The following is a 14705-nucleotide window of genomic DNA, read 5'->3' as shown; positions in this document are numbered from 1 at the left end:
TATAAGTAGATATAAATGTTTTTAGTTGCAAATGGCATCACACTTTGTATACTTTTTGCCTTATATGACAGATCTTGGAATTCCATAGTTATATGTGGAGCTCAGGATCTAGGTAGGCTCTTGCCAGTTACTCCCTCCTCAACATCATCTCCACCCCAAGTGGATAGAAGGTCCCCAGGTGAAACTCCTTCTTGAGGTTAAATAAGATTCTCCACCAGACACTTGCCAGGTCTGGGCCTTTGTCCCAGCATGGTCTGCAGCTTTTGAATGTAGATGATGCCTCTGCACTCAATGCAGCTGGGGTCCTGTCTGGGAGTAAGTCTTATACTCATGTAGAGACTGATTCCCTAAAAGAAAGGGTCTCTTCCTGCTCGTGTGCATGGAGTGATCAAGCAGGGCTGAGAGCTCTACCCTGCCCAGTGTACTGTCAGCTGGGTTCCTCAGGAGCTTGAGGGCAGGGTCCTGGGGAGGGAAGACAGACCTTCTCTGTTGCTGACCCCCACCTCTTCCCTCCAGCAGGAGCATTGGTTTGAAAAGGCTCTGCGAGACAAGAAGGGCTTCATCATCAAGCAGATGAAGGAGGATGGTGCCTGTCTCTTCCGGGCTGTAGGTGAGTCTCTCTTTCAGTGCTCAAGGGCCTAGGGCTGCCCCTGATCTGTGTTCCAGTCATTAGGAGTAACTCATGAAGACAGGGTTGGGGGCAGAGATCACTTGTCTTTTAAGAACTCCAGGCTCCAACTTCAAGTTAGTATCTGGTCTCTAGCCTTCGCTCCTTTGGCAATGAGGTGATGTGAGAGTAATGGGAACATCAGTAATAGTGATAAAGAAAATAATATCACTTATGGAAAGATTGCTCTGTCAGGCACTACAGGAAGCCCTTCTAATTCTTCCCCAAACCAGGTGAGTGTAGGGACTACTGTTGCTTCCATTTGTCAGATGAGAAAGGTAGTTCCGAGATAGGGAGCAAGTTGCCCAGGGTCAAACAGCTGGTCAGTGGTAGAGTCAGGATTCAGACTCTGGGTTAGATTAGTCTGAGGTCCATGCTCTTAACTACAGCACACTGCTGTCGCTCTGGGATAATGGGACACCTGGGTTTGCTCTGGGCCTCTCTTCCCCCATCTATATCTGCATCATAGAAACTTTTCTTAACTTACTCAAAAGTCGAGAGAATTGTGAACCCTTATTTCCCCTCATCCGGCATCAGTAGTCATCAACACATGGCCATTCTTGTTTTATCACTATTCCACCCACTCTTTTTCACTCCCATGAGATGAGTATTTTAAAGCAAAACCCCAACAGTGGATCATTTCATTCGTAAATATTTGTGTGTGTGTTCCTCTGGCAGATAAGGACTGTCTCTCTCTCTCTCTTTTTCAAAACAGAACTAAAATGCCATTTTAACACCTAAAAAATTAATACTTCCTTAATGCCATCTAATATCCAGTCTAAGCTAGATATTTTAAGCCCCTCTGGCTCTGAATCTCTGAATCAACAAGGAGCTGTGAAGTCCCATGCTAGTGTCCAGGGGATGCTAGGAGTGAGGAGTGGTGACCAGATCATCCCTTTGGAGTTATGATACCTACCAAGAAAAAAAAGTGCCCTCTGATAGGAACTTTGAGCTGGGAGTCAGAAGACTTGCCTTAGAGTTCTGGCCCTGACTCATAACTGCTGTGTGACCCTCGGCCTCCTTGCCTTTTTGTGAAGGTGTTGATTCTGAAGGGCTCCTTGGGTCCCTTCTGGGTCTGCTTTTTTCTTAGTCTGTGCGTATCGCCCATGTCTAGTGGTGGGCTGGGCCAACTCGGGCTCCCCTCCTGGCTGTGCCACTGACTCTTGGTGTGACCTTGGCCAAGCAGCTTTTCCCTTCCTATGCCTGTTTCCTAATCTGTAAAATGGGGATACGAGACCCCAGTGTTGGAAGGATTAAATGAGATTACTTAGGTAGATCCCTTTAGTGCCTGACTCATAGGTCTTCATGGAGCAATAGTATTGGTGAAGCCCAAACACTGTTCTCAGTGGTGCCTCAGAGCCACAGATGTTTGTGGAATGGGTGAAAGAAAGTTAGGCAGGGTGGGCAGTTGTTTCCCCATTCTACCAAGCAGAAGGAGTTCAGACAGTGGGCTCTGCTGGGCTGGGAGAAGCCCTTAACACTCCTGCCCCTCTGGCTCAAGTCCATATTCTCCCTGGCATGTCTCCTAGAGGAAGAGCTCAGTTTTGGGGACACCTTGGACAGAAGAAATGCAAAGAAAGAGTAGATGGGGGCCTTTTAAGTGCTAGGCCCTGTGTCAAGTTGTCAGGCTGTATGTGGGGTAAGCAGGGCTGCTAGTAGAGTTGGGGTCAGGTGGGTCCCACCCCCATTCCTCAGAGAAGGCAGCTGGACATTTGGCTCTTGGGCCAGCTTTGAGGCAGACTAGTAACTTGTAACTAGTGAGAACCTATCTTGTCCAGTAACCTGTATCATGCATGAGCAGTATATACGTGTGTACGTATGTACATCTAGCTGTTCTCCCCCAAACACCCCCTGACCCTTCCCTGCCTTGAGGCCTTCCATTTAGGGGCCCCTGCTTAACAGGAAGAGCTGACCAGGACAGGTTGAAGGCCTTTCCTTATCAGCACTATGGCGACCACATTTCCCCTAACTAGACTGGCCTCGGCTTTTCTCCGTAAAACCTCAGAAACCCGTGGCCTCTCCCCAGAAGTATATGGTCCCTGGGTCTCTAGGCCTTATCTGGAGGTTTCCCTGGGACAGAGTACATAGCATATGTGCCTGGGAAGGAGACTCTGTCTCCTTTCTGCAGCCTCCCTGCTTCCAGCCTAGCCTGGACAGGGACAAGTGGCAGTTACCCTAGGCTTTGGTAAGCATGCCTGCAGGCTTTAACTTCCTACCACATATTGAGTGGTGGAAAGAACACGTAACTGAGGGTTGGCATTGGAAGAGGTTGCAGACAGAGAAGACACTCTGGTGTTCTTGATGCCTACTGGGTGTTAGGTATTCAGCTGGGTGCTTCAGATTCACCTACAAAATTAGGATCATTATCCCATGAGACAGTTGAGAAGATTGAGGATGCGCAGGATCATTAGTAGCAGAGCTGGCACAGAAACCCAGGGGTGTCCATAGGGCACATTCTTTCTGTGGCCCTAGGATCTCGGGGCCTTACTCACCTCTTCCATCTAAGAGCATGTGCTCCTCTAGTCTTGGGAATCCTGAGGCAGGTGGCTTTCTGCCCTCTGTTTTGCCTCTGAGGTCTGGGTAGCCCCAGTGTGAACCAACATACATTGTTTTGTCCAGTTCTCTCCCACCACCCCCTGTCAGGTAATGCATCAGCATCAGTGAAGGCTTGAGTAGAGCGGAGATGGGAGTCTGAGTCTTAGAGGTATCCTGTGGCCCACCCTGCCCCCAGCAAGGCCCTGCTATGTTCAGATAACCTCCTCCTGGAAACGTGAGTCTGCATCTCTGCCTCTCTGCCTTTTCCCATGTGGCTTTGACTCAGCAGAAACCTCTCGCCCTGGCCCTGGCGCTGGCCTCTGTGGACAAAGGGGACGCCACATGTACATGTGTCTGCATGGGCCAGGGAGAGTGGCTGGGGCTGTGTATGTTATGGCAGTGGGACCCAGAAACATTAGCCAGGTCCACTCTTCTGGGCCTTTTGGTCTTGGAACTTGGACTGTTAGTACTTGGAGAGATGGATCGTAGATCAGTTTTGACTTTTACAAATGGGGAAAGTAAGAGAATAAATGGGGCCTCCAGAGAAAGCTAGGACCCTATCTAGGTCACACTGTCATTGTCAGAACATAGGTGTTTGAGTTTGAACCAGCTCACGGAAGGAGGAGATTCCCATGGGCCACACCCATTCACCAGCTTCCTTTGGCCTCCCTCAATGTTTGCATCGTTGTCATGGGAATCCTTCAGCAGAGGACTAGACATCTCAGACGCCAGGCTATGGAGGGGGTCAAGTTCTGTCCCCTAGCCAACTCACCTCTGAGGGTGTGCTGTTTGGGCTAGTTGGGGATCACTGGCCAGGCCACCACAGCTACTTGACGGGCAGGCAAGGCCTTTTTCTCGGCTCATCTCAGTGAGGCCAAGATTCCCACTGGACCAGGAGGAAGTGGGAGACACACCAGGTCCTTGTCCTCCCCCCTCCTACACACACACTCTGCTGTGAGTACACCCATATATGTGGTATGTGGTTTGTTTTGATCACAATTTAGGGAACCTGAGAAGGAAGGATTACGGAAGTCCGGGGGACCTTGCCCCAGGCAGCAGGGGAAGTTGAAGCAGGTCTGATAGAGCTGTTAGTTATTCTCCCCTCCTCCACACCTAACCCCTGGGAAGGGCTATGTATCTAGGAAGTGGGGGAGTTCCTCGGTTTACACAGCCTCATATCTTGTCCAGCCTTCAGCCTTTCCTGGTTGGTGTCAAGGGCAACTACTCATTGAACGAGATAGTTCTCTGTTTTTGTAGGGGTTTGGGGATGAGTATTTGGCCTCAGGGAACATCTTTGGCAGGGTCTGCTGGTCATATGTGTGTACACATGTCCATTCCTATTCTTGTGTCTTTGTGCTCAGAGAAAGGAAAGAAGTGGGATGTGAGGGCAAGGTTCATGCTGACCTCTGTGGCCCTAGTGAGGGGTACAGCCCCTAGTATCTAGTCTCCCTCAGGTCTTCCTTGGGTTCCAGCTCATTCCCGCTTGTGCTGGGGGGAAACGGAGGCAGGCAGGATCAGGCCTAGCCCCAGGAGTCAGGTGCTAAGGTGAAAACTGGAGTGGAGTATGTATGTGTGTGTGTGTGTGTTGGGGGGGGGGGTAATATCACCTAGGGCCAGCAGTGTTTAAAGTCACCAGTTACCCCTTGAGAGCCTTGCTTCACTTTTACCCTCCATCCCTACTGGGGCAGGGATGGGAAGGGGCCCCTTTGCCCACAGAACCACCCTTGCTTCGTGGCAGATGTTCTAATCTGCATCCTGGGTGGTCTGGTTCTCAGTTTAGCTCTTAGGACAGAGAGTTCAATAGGCTAAGGTTTCCAGTGCCTGAATTCACCCCTTCCCAAATGGGCCAGTTATGCCACATTTCTATCAGTATCCCTCCTAGGTAAGTAGGGTTTGCTTTTTTGTTTTGTTTTGTTTGTTTGTTTTTGTTTGTTTTCTTTGAGGATTGAATGAGTTTGTGTGTGAAAAGTCCTTGGTAGAACTAATCATAGTATTGTACTGAGGATTTCCGAGCCCTCTTTGGGTTGGGAACAGAGGTAGGAAGTGGGGGACCCCCTTCCAGCTGGATTCTGGGAGGGAAAAGCAGGTGCAAATTGCCCACAAGTGCAGCGTCAGCAAGAGAAGTTTCAGTTTCTATCAAAACAAGTTCTCTGAATTCCCCTACCTCTGCAGGTCCACTGGGCCCTTCTTTCCCCCACCTCGGGGCCCCCCCACAGGGAAGTCCAGCCTGGTCCCCAGTCTATGTGCCCACCTTCTGGGAGGAGGAGGGGGTCCTGGAGGACAGTGGTGGGGCCAGAAAAAATCAGAAAAGCTAATCCTTACTGAGTACTTACTATGTTTTTAGCCCTGTGCCGGATGTTCTCCTGTCTTTTATCATTGAAAAAAATATCCTTATGATCTCTCTTGTTGGGGAGGCACTGTTGCTCTGTTTCCTCAGCTCAGAGATGTACCCCCCCCCCACATTAATAATCCCCAAGTCAGGGTGTATCTTATCAGTGTGATGGGGTTTTTCCCCAAAAAGCTGTGACTGAATACATATTGTACCATACCACCTATCAGTGGCATCTTCGAATTTAGGAGAGGAGGTGGTATTTTACATTTTACAGTTGAGTAGAGAAATGTCATAACTCGGCTACCCTTAAGGACCCTGACCCTGTGTTGCAAAGCCCGTCTTATTAACTCTCGCTTTTGAGTGCTTCCCTTTCACACTCAGGGCACAAAAGGTAGGCTTAGGGAGCTTTGGATTCAGTAAAGGTAGACAGTCCCAAGGTGCTGGCCGTGAGGATGGGCAGCAAGAAGAGGGACAGCCCAGGCTCTGCATTTGGGGCTTTCCTCGGGTTGAGGAAGTGCAACAAAAATGAGGAAGGGCCTGATAAGTGGTCCTGGCGACATTCTGGCTGACTAGGCATCTGAAAGAGTCATCGTCTTCATGACAAACAGAGTTCCTGTTTCTTGAACACCTATTATGCCTCAGGTGTTTTTGCCAGCCCTCCCCTATCGTCTTGACAACACCCTGAGAGAGGACGAGGAGTTACTCTCCCTACTTTATGGATGAGTACATTGAGGCCCAGAGACATTAAAGGCCTTGTCCAGTGCCACACTGCTAGGAGGCAGCAGATCCTTTCTGCCAGGCTTTAACACCTCTCCAAAGAGTGAGGCCAAAGAGGTCAGTGGCAAGGATCCTCCTGGGGTTCTCCCCCAGCTTTCTTCCCTAACCCACAGTCTCCCTTCTTTTCCCCATATTCCTGCATGTAGGAGATTTCTCCCAGGAATGAAATGAAGGGTGACCACTCCATGGGAGATAGAGTTTTTCTCCATCACGTCAGTATATCTCCCGGAGCCTGGCAAGTCAGGCTCTATTTAACCCCTTCACTCCTGAGTTCCTGTTTATTGCAGCTGCCGGCAGCACTGCCTCCCTGGCACCCCAAGCTCAGCCTACAAAAATAGCTCCTCAAGCAGCTTGGGCAGCCACAGAGGGCTCTGTGGTTCTGGCTTCTAAGAAAGGCAGCAGTTAGGGGGCCCCCAGCCTGTGTGCAGGGCATGTGACTTGCTGGAAGTGCCACTGGGGGAGGAGGGAGGAGTGTGGCTGCAGAACCCACATCCTTGTTTACATCGGTGAAGGGGCTACCCCATTCCACCTTCAGAACCCCAGCTCTCTGTCATCCCTCATCCCTCATGCCTGTGCACCTCCAAGGGGGCTTGAGACAAAGGCGTGGGCCCCCTTTTCTGTCTCAGAGAAGTCTTCCTTATCTCAAAGAACCTTCTAGGGAGGAATGAGGAGGGCAGTGAGGGCATTCTTCTGACAATCCTCCTGATACACATTTGATAGTCATGGAAGAAATCTGGAATTGTGTTCCACGCATTGACCTGACCCCTAACTCCATCCCAATGCTCCAGAGAGATACCATCAGAGCACCAGTCCCCCAGGGAAGCAAAGGGAAATTTCTCGTCATCTTCACTAGTGGAAATCAGCCTTGCCCGATCTTCAAGCCCCACCTTAATTTCCCAGGGAGAAGACCTCCCTGGCTCCTCCAGCCTATCCATCCATTCAGCACATTTTTCCTGATTTCCTTTACTCTATTGAGCCTTGAACTGGGGGCAGACTTGGATATAAACCATCCTCTGCCCTCAGCAAGAGCCTAGTGTTATTGGGGAGATGATGTCTGTGTATACCTTTGATGAATCTGGTGATGGAGGTGCCCTCTGGAAAGTGGGGAACTGTGTAAAGAACCCATTGGTGCTTGACAGTAGGCAGCCGAGAGGACGGAAAGGGTCTCCTGGAAAAAGTGAATAGCAGGTGCGAAGATCCTCAAGGCAAAAAGATCCTGGTTTTTTCTCTTCCTTTTTGACTAAAACCCTGTGATGCCTGGACCTTTTGGGCTGCAGGCTGCCTTTCATAAATTAGGCTTAAGTTAGGTGCATATGTGTCCTCTCCCTCTTACTAGACTGCATGCTCCTTGTAGCAGGGGCAGGGTTTTACTCAACCTCTGTCTCTTTCACAGACCCCACATTAAGGCCTCAGTGTGGAGAAGGGGACTCTGATTTACTGAGTGACTACTCCATCCCAAGGCCAGTGCTAGTCATTTTATACCCATTATCTCATTTAATCCCCACAAGAGGCCTGCCAGGTAGTTATCCATCTTTTCTCCATTTTACAGGTGAGGCTTATGAGGCTCAGAAAACTTGGATCACTTGCCTCTGGTGACTCAGCTCGTTAGAACCCAGTAGAACTGGGCTTGGAGTCCAGTTTTGTTTTGTTCTTTTTTTTTTTAAACCTACATAGCCCTGCTGACTCCTGGAAGTCAGGACAATTGAACTCCAGAGTTGACGCTCCCACAAACTGACTGTGTGACCTTGGGCAAGCCACAAACTCCCTGAGCCTCAGTTTCCTCATGTGGAGAGTATGGGTGGGGTGGAGGGAGGAGTCAGTGGTGCTCGAGGCCACTTGTGGGACTTAAAATGTTGATTTGTCTGAGTGGCAGGGAAGCTCTGGACAAATCCATCCACCAGAGAGGCCTGTGACTGTGTCCCTTTCACCTGAGCGCTCTTGTTCTTCATGACTGTCCCTGCCTTCTTTTTCCATGGCCCTAGTCCAGCCCACGCGGAGACAAACTGTCCAGGTCTTGGGGTAGTAGGAAAGGGAGTTTCTCTTCCTGCTCACCCCCCAACCCCACCCAAGGCTGTTCCTTGACTCAGGACTCATCTCTGGTGGCAGTTCTGACCCAGCTTCTCCTTCTCTCCCCACAGCTGACCAGGTATATGGAGACCAGGACATGCATGAGGTTGTACGAAAGCACTGCATGGACTATCTGGTGAGATCTTGCCAGAGGCCTTGGGTGAGGGGCAGGATGGGAGGATCTGTTCTCCACACAGGCCTTGACCCTCTGGTCAATTCTGCAGATGAAGAATGCAGACTACTTCTCCAATTATGTCACAGAGGACTTCACCACCTACATCAACCGGAAGCGGAAAAACAACTGCCATGGCAACCACATTGAGATGCAGGCCATGGCAGAGATGTACAACCGTCCCGTGGAGGTGTACCAATACAGCACAGGTACTTCTCTGGTGGGTAGGGGGGAGACTGATGGTGTCTCTTCCAAGCCCGCCCTACTGGCCCACTATGGATGCTCCTTCCTCCTCTTTCTCTGCAGAACCCATCAACACATTCCATGGGATCCATCAAAACGAGGATGAACCCATCCGTGTCAGCTATCATCGGAATATCCACTACAATTCAGTGGTGAATCCCAACAAGGCCACCATTGGTGTGGGGCTGGGCCTGCCATCATTTAAACCGGGGGTGAGTAGGTCCCCATGCCCAGGATAGTTGCTAGATATAGAGACCAGAAACCTCTGTTCGAGCCTCACTTCTTTAGCCTGTGGGGACAAGATGTCCCCTGTACTCTGGGTTTCCCTTGAGTTCACCTCTATAAGATTAGGGAGTTAACCCAGGTGATCTCTCAGGGCTCACTCTCTGGTCTCGGTTTGCCTGTCTGTGAGCTGATATGAATCATCCATCTTTTGTGCCTGTTAATAGCTGGTATTTTAGGATATGGAGTCAGATTTGGGAACATTGAGCCAGGGCTTGGTCTGGGTGTTGTGGCACCTACCTGGTCACACCCTTCTCCCCCCAAACACATAGCAGTTATAGACAGCTGTGGTCATAGAGACCTGGGATGCAGGCCTGGCCCCATCGTTACTGGCTGTAGGACCTTGGGCAGATTGGGCAAGTCTTCTGGGCTGGTCACTTGGCTGATATGGAAAGTGTTGAGCACTGGGCTTCAGTCATAGTAGGTGCTCAGAAGATGGAAATACATTTTCCCAGCACTCACTGATATATTCTCATTCCCTCTCTCTCATAAATGGTCTGCTGGGGATTTTGATATGTTCTCTTCTGGTTTCACTTTCTACAAATAGAAAGCGCTTCTGTCTCCTTTTAGGAAACACCCCCCTGTAATACCAACACACCCTCCAACGTGGATTTTTTGTTTGTTTGTTTTTGAATAAACTTTTAATTTGAGAACGGTTTGAGATTTATAGAATTATTGCCCAGATAGTATGGATAATTCCCATACACCCCACTCTCAGTTTTCTCTCTTGTTAAGATCTTATATTAGTCTGGTACATTTATCACAGTTAACGAACCAGTATTGATATATTATTAACAAACAACTATGCTTTTTTCAGATTTTCTCAGTGTTTCCCTTTATCTGTTCCGGGATCCCATCTAGGATACCACATTACATTTAAGTTTATGTCTCCTTAGGTTTCTCTTGTCTGCAACAGTTTCTCAGACTTTTCTTTGTTTTTGATGGCCTTGACAGTTTTGACGAGTACTGATTAAGATATATTGTAGAATGCTCCTCTGTTGGAATTTGTTGCTTTTCTCATGATTAGACTGGAGTTATCGATTTTAGAGAGCAAGATCACAGTGGTAAAGTGCCATTTTCACCACATGATACCGAGGGTATGTACATCAACACGATTTATGACTGTTGATGCGAACCTTGATTACCTGGCTCAGGTAGTTTGTCAGGTTTCTCCATTGTAAAGTTATGCTCCCCCCCCTTTTCATACTGTACTCTTTGGAAAGAAATCACTGTGCACGGCCTGCACTTAAGGAGTGGACAGTTATGTTCCACCTCCTGAAGGGCAGAGAATCTACATAAATTATTTGGAATTCTAGTGCAAGGGAGTTTTCGCTCTTCTCCCCCATTGGTGTATTTAATCCTTTATATTGGTACAGACATATGGACATTTATTTTATACTTTGGATTGTAAACCATTACTACTTTATTTTGTTGTGCACATTATTCCAGTTTTGGCCATTGGGAGCTCTTTCAGTTAGTTCCTGTGTGCCTTTGACATTCCCTCATCATTGTTTTTGTTTTTGTTTTTGTTTTTTAGCACTTCTTTACTTTCTGGCACTACAAGATGCTCCAGGCATATCTTGTACATTCCTTGCCCCAGTCCTAGACTCAGTCATTTCTCCAGGGAGCTCTGATTCCTTTTATTGGAGAGTGCTATTAGAAACCAAGATCTGGGTGTTAGGTGTGCCCCTTGCTTCTAGGCCCTTTCAGCTGTCAGAGCAAGGAGATAAATGTGTGTCTCCTAGACCTGTGTGTGTGTGTGTGTATCTATAAATGTTTGTGAATGTAACCATGTGTATCTATATTAAGCTAAACATGAGTTCTATACTGATGTCCCCAACTCTAATCCTCCATTGCCACATGGATTATTCTAGACAACTCCGCTTGCTTATCTGTAAATTCTCACTCCCAACAGTGAGAATCCTGGTTCCCACCATCCACCATTGTTCAGTTCCAATATACATGTATATCAGTATCAGAATTGTCAACTCATTCCCTCATGGGAAACAATGTATTCCTCATGGGAATACATTGCTATGTGTAGTTCTTTTTACCTTTAGTCTTAGAGACTCCACTCATTTTCAGCTACTTAGTTCAGCACCTTTTAGCCTCACCCCTTTCAGTGAGGTGGTTTCATATTGTTGTGATACATTTAGATTGTTTTATCACATTCTGGGTTCCATCACATTCTGTGTTTTATCACATTCTGGGATATCTCCACCTCCTAAATGATCTTTTTAAAATTTGCTTACTTTAAGATTTACTCTTTTTGCTGTAAAATTCTGTGGTTTTGACAAATGCATAATGTCATATATCCACCATTAGAGCACTGTACAGAATAGTTTCATCACTCTAGCAATTCCCTGGCTTCACCTAGTCAGCCCTGTCTCCCATTCCCCACCCCTGAACCCTTAGGAACCACTGATCTGTTCACTGTCTTTAGTTTTGCCTTTTCTAGAATGTCAAAGAATTGGCATCATATAGTATGTAGCTTTTTTAGACAGGGTTTTTCCACTTAATATTCTGCATTTAAGATTCATCCATAATTTTTTGTGACTTGGCTTATTTATCTTTAGAAAGTTTTTATTAATATATGTTAGTTCAGAGAGTTCCCACATGCCTCCTCCTCCCTGCCCCTGAATACAGTTTCCCTATTATTAACATTTTAGATGACTATGGTACATTTGTTACAATTAATGAACTAATATTGATACATTATTAACTAAACTCCTCATGTCTCCTTAGGTTCCTCGTCTGCAACAGTTTCTCAGACTTTTCTTTGTTTTGATGGCCTTGACAGTTTTGACGAGTACTGATTAGATGTATTGTAGAATGCTCCTCTGTTGGAATTTGTTGCTTTTCTCATGATTAGACTGGGGTTATGGATTTTAGAGAGCAAGATCACAGTGGTAAAGTGCCATTTTCACCACCTGATACTGAGGGTATGTACATCAACGCAATTTATGACTGTTGATGCGAACCTTGATCACCTGGCTCAGGTAGTTTGTCAGGTTTCTCCATTGTAAAGTTACTCCCTCCCCTCCTTTTTCCATACTGTACTCTTTGGAAAGAAGTCACTGTGCACTGCCTACACTTAAGGAGTGGACAGTTATGTTTCACCTCCTGGAGGGCAGAAAATCTACATAAATTATTTGGAATTCTAATGCGAGGGAGCTTTGGCTCTTCTCCCCTATTTATTGGTGTATTTAAATCCTTTATTTATATCGGTATGGACATATGGACATTTATTTTATACTTTGAATTATAATCCATTACCACTTGATTCTGTCATGCACATTTTTCCAGTTTTGGCCATTGGGAGCTCTTTCAGTTAGTTCTTATGTGCCTGTAACATACTTTCATCCTTGCTTTTGATGCTCTTTTTTTTTTTTTTTTGAAGCACTCCCTTAACTTTCTGGAAGTACGAGATACTCCAGGCTTATTTTGTATATCCTGTGCCCCCATCCTAGACTCAGCCGTTTCTTCAAGGAGCTCTGGCTCCTTTTATTGAAGAATGCTATTAGAAAGCAAGATCTGGGTGCTAGGCAACACTGTGAGTGTGATTAATCTCACTGAATGGTGTGCTTGGGAGGGGCTGAGATGAGAGAGTTTATGCTTCCATAATTTAAAAAAAGACTAAAGAGACAGTGGCAATTAAATACAATACATGTTTCTGGACTGGATCTAATAATGGAGGAGAAAAGGCTCAAAAAGGACATTGGAGGCCCACCCCAATGAAGATGTCGGAGAGAGAAGCTTCGGGGCACCGTCCCCCCACAGAAGCTTTGAATAACCAGCAAGAATTGGCAGAAACATCTTTTTGAAGCTCCAGAAATCAGCTAAAGGATTGCAGTAATGGGACAAGTACAGAATCAAGAAAAAGACTACTTAAAAATGGCAGGATCTTGTGGCACCCTGGCTGACCCTCCCCCCATCAACTCATCAGCTCAGCACCAGCCTGGGCTCCCAGTGCAGACCCTTGGTCCCGGTTCCAGAGGGACCAGAGTAACCCTCATGCATATATTGGGAGCATGTATGTCTAGCCATATCTGACTGGTGGTGGCCTGAGGGATTGAACCAGGACTGCCATCCTAGAACTTACCCTGAGCATAAAAAGGCAAGCTCAGAGAGCTCTCCTACAGAATGCTGTGGGACAGCAGACAAATCATGGCTGCCTGGAGCAAGTGATTGCTGGCTGTAGGGATATACAGTGCAGTGCCTGGAACCTTGAGGAAACTGTTCCTAGGGAAGAGGGGTCATTTGTATCTATGTAAATGGGGGAATTTCTAGGGCCAAATGCACATGCCCAAGAAAAGATGCAGTTGGGGAAAGCATTAGGGAGGCCCCTATGCTTAGCCTGGTGCTGTTCTCTAAACTCACTCTATACAAAGTTCTGAAGGAGAGCGCTGACACAGGTCAGTCTACAAAGACTGGAAAGGTATTTTCTTTTTTTCCTTTTTCTTTTTTTGTTAGCTCTTGGTGTTCAAGGAAAGCTCTGTCATAACACAAGCTGGATACAAGCTTAAGGAACAGATGCCTCAGAGTCTAAATTCCAGCAGTAACACCTTAAAATATCAAACTGTCCAGGTTTCAACATAAGGTTACAAAACATACAAAGAAACAGTAAGTGATGGTCCAGGCAAAGGAAAAGATTAAAACACAAGAAGCCATCAATGAGGAGGACCGGACCTGGGCATACCCGACAAAGACTTTAAAAGAATGGTCTTACATATACTCCAAGAGCTAAAGGAATTAACATGAACAAAGAACCAAAGGAAAAGAATGTCCCTAAATATGCTCAAAGTGCTAGAAGAAAACAAAAAACTAAAGGAAGCCAGGAAAATGATAGATGAACACACAAAGAATATCAATAGAGCGATGGAAATTATGGAAAGGAACCAAACCACGAGACCACAGTAACAGAAACTAAAAATTCCCTAGAGGGATTCAGCAGCAGATTGGAGCTGACAGAAGAATTTGTGAACTTGAAGATAAAACAATTGAAATCACCTACTCTGAGGAGGAGAAGGGAAAGAATGAAGAATGAACAGATCCTGAGGAACCTGTGGGATACCTTCAAGCATACTAATATATGTATTGTAGGAGTCTCAGAAGGAGAAGGAAGAGAGAATATTCAAAGAAATAATGGCTGAAAATTTCCCAAATTTAATGAAAGATGAATATACACATCCAAGATGTTCAACAAACTCCACAAACAGGATAAACCCACACTGTGACATATAATCATACTGTCTAATGCCAAAGATAGAGAATTATGAAAGCCCAACAGAGAAGAAACATGTCACATATAAGAGAGCTTCAGTAAGATTAAGTACTGATTTCTCATTGGAAACTTTTGAGGCAAGAAAGCAGTAGGAGGACATAAAGTGCTGAAAACAAAAATTGCCCACCAAGAAATCTATATCCAACAAAACTGTCTTTGAAAAATGAGGGAGAGATTAAGACATTCCCTGATAAAAGCTGAGGTAGCTCGTCACCACTAGAATGTCCTTAAAAGAGATGCTAAAGAGAGTTCAGCAGGTTGAAAGGAAAGGACAATAGATTGAAGCCACATGGAGAAATAAAGATCTCCGGTGAGGGTAATCACGTGGCAAATATAAATGCCAGTG

General features: G+C 46.5%; 1 protein-coding gene across 3 annotated transcripts in view; it reads left to right on the top strand.

The window, feature by feature from the left end:
• The window catches only part of OTUD5 (OTU deubiquitinase 5), a 36707-nt gene that overhangs the window by 10365 nt on the left and 11637 nt on the right, over positions 1 to 14705 (top strand). For 2 of the 3 annotated variants that reach the window (XM_037821751.1, XM_037821750.1), the window contains exons 2-5: positions 517 to 610; positions 8450 to 8514; positions 8603 to 8759; positions 8857 to 9005. In XM_037821751.1, the coding sequence (XP_037677679.1) occupies positions 517 to 610; positions 8450 to 8514; positions 8603 to 8759; positions 8857 to 9005 (465 nt within the window). The remainder of the gene's footprint in view (positions 1 to 516; positions 611 to 8449; positions 8515 to 8602; positions 8760 to 8856; positions 9006 to 14705) is intronic. The other variant, XM_037821752.1, reaches the window with a different exon arrangement.

Source organism: Choloepus didactylus, chromosome X, assembly GCF_015220235.1.
Source record: "Choloepus didactylus isolate mChoDid1 chromosome X, mChoDid1.pri, whole genome shotgun sequence".
In the NCBI taxonomy this organism is placed as follows: domain Eukaryota; kingdom Metazoa; phylum Chordata; class Mammalia; order Pilosa; family Megalonychidae; genus Choloepus; species Choloepus didactylus.
The sequence above is the reverse complement of the archived record's forward strand: the minus strand, read 5'-3'. Positions and strand labels throughout refer to the sequence as shown.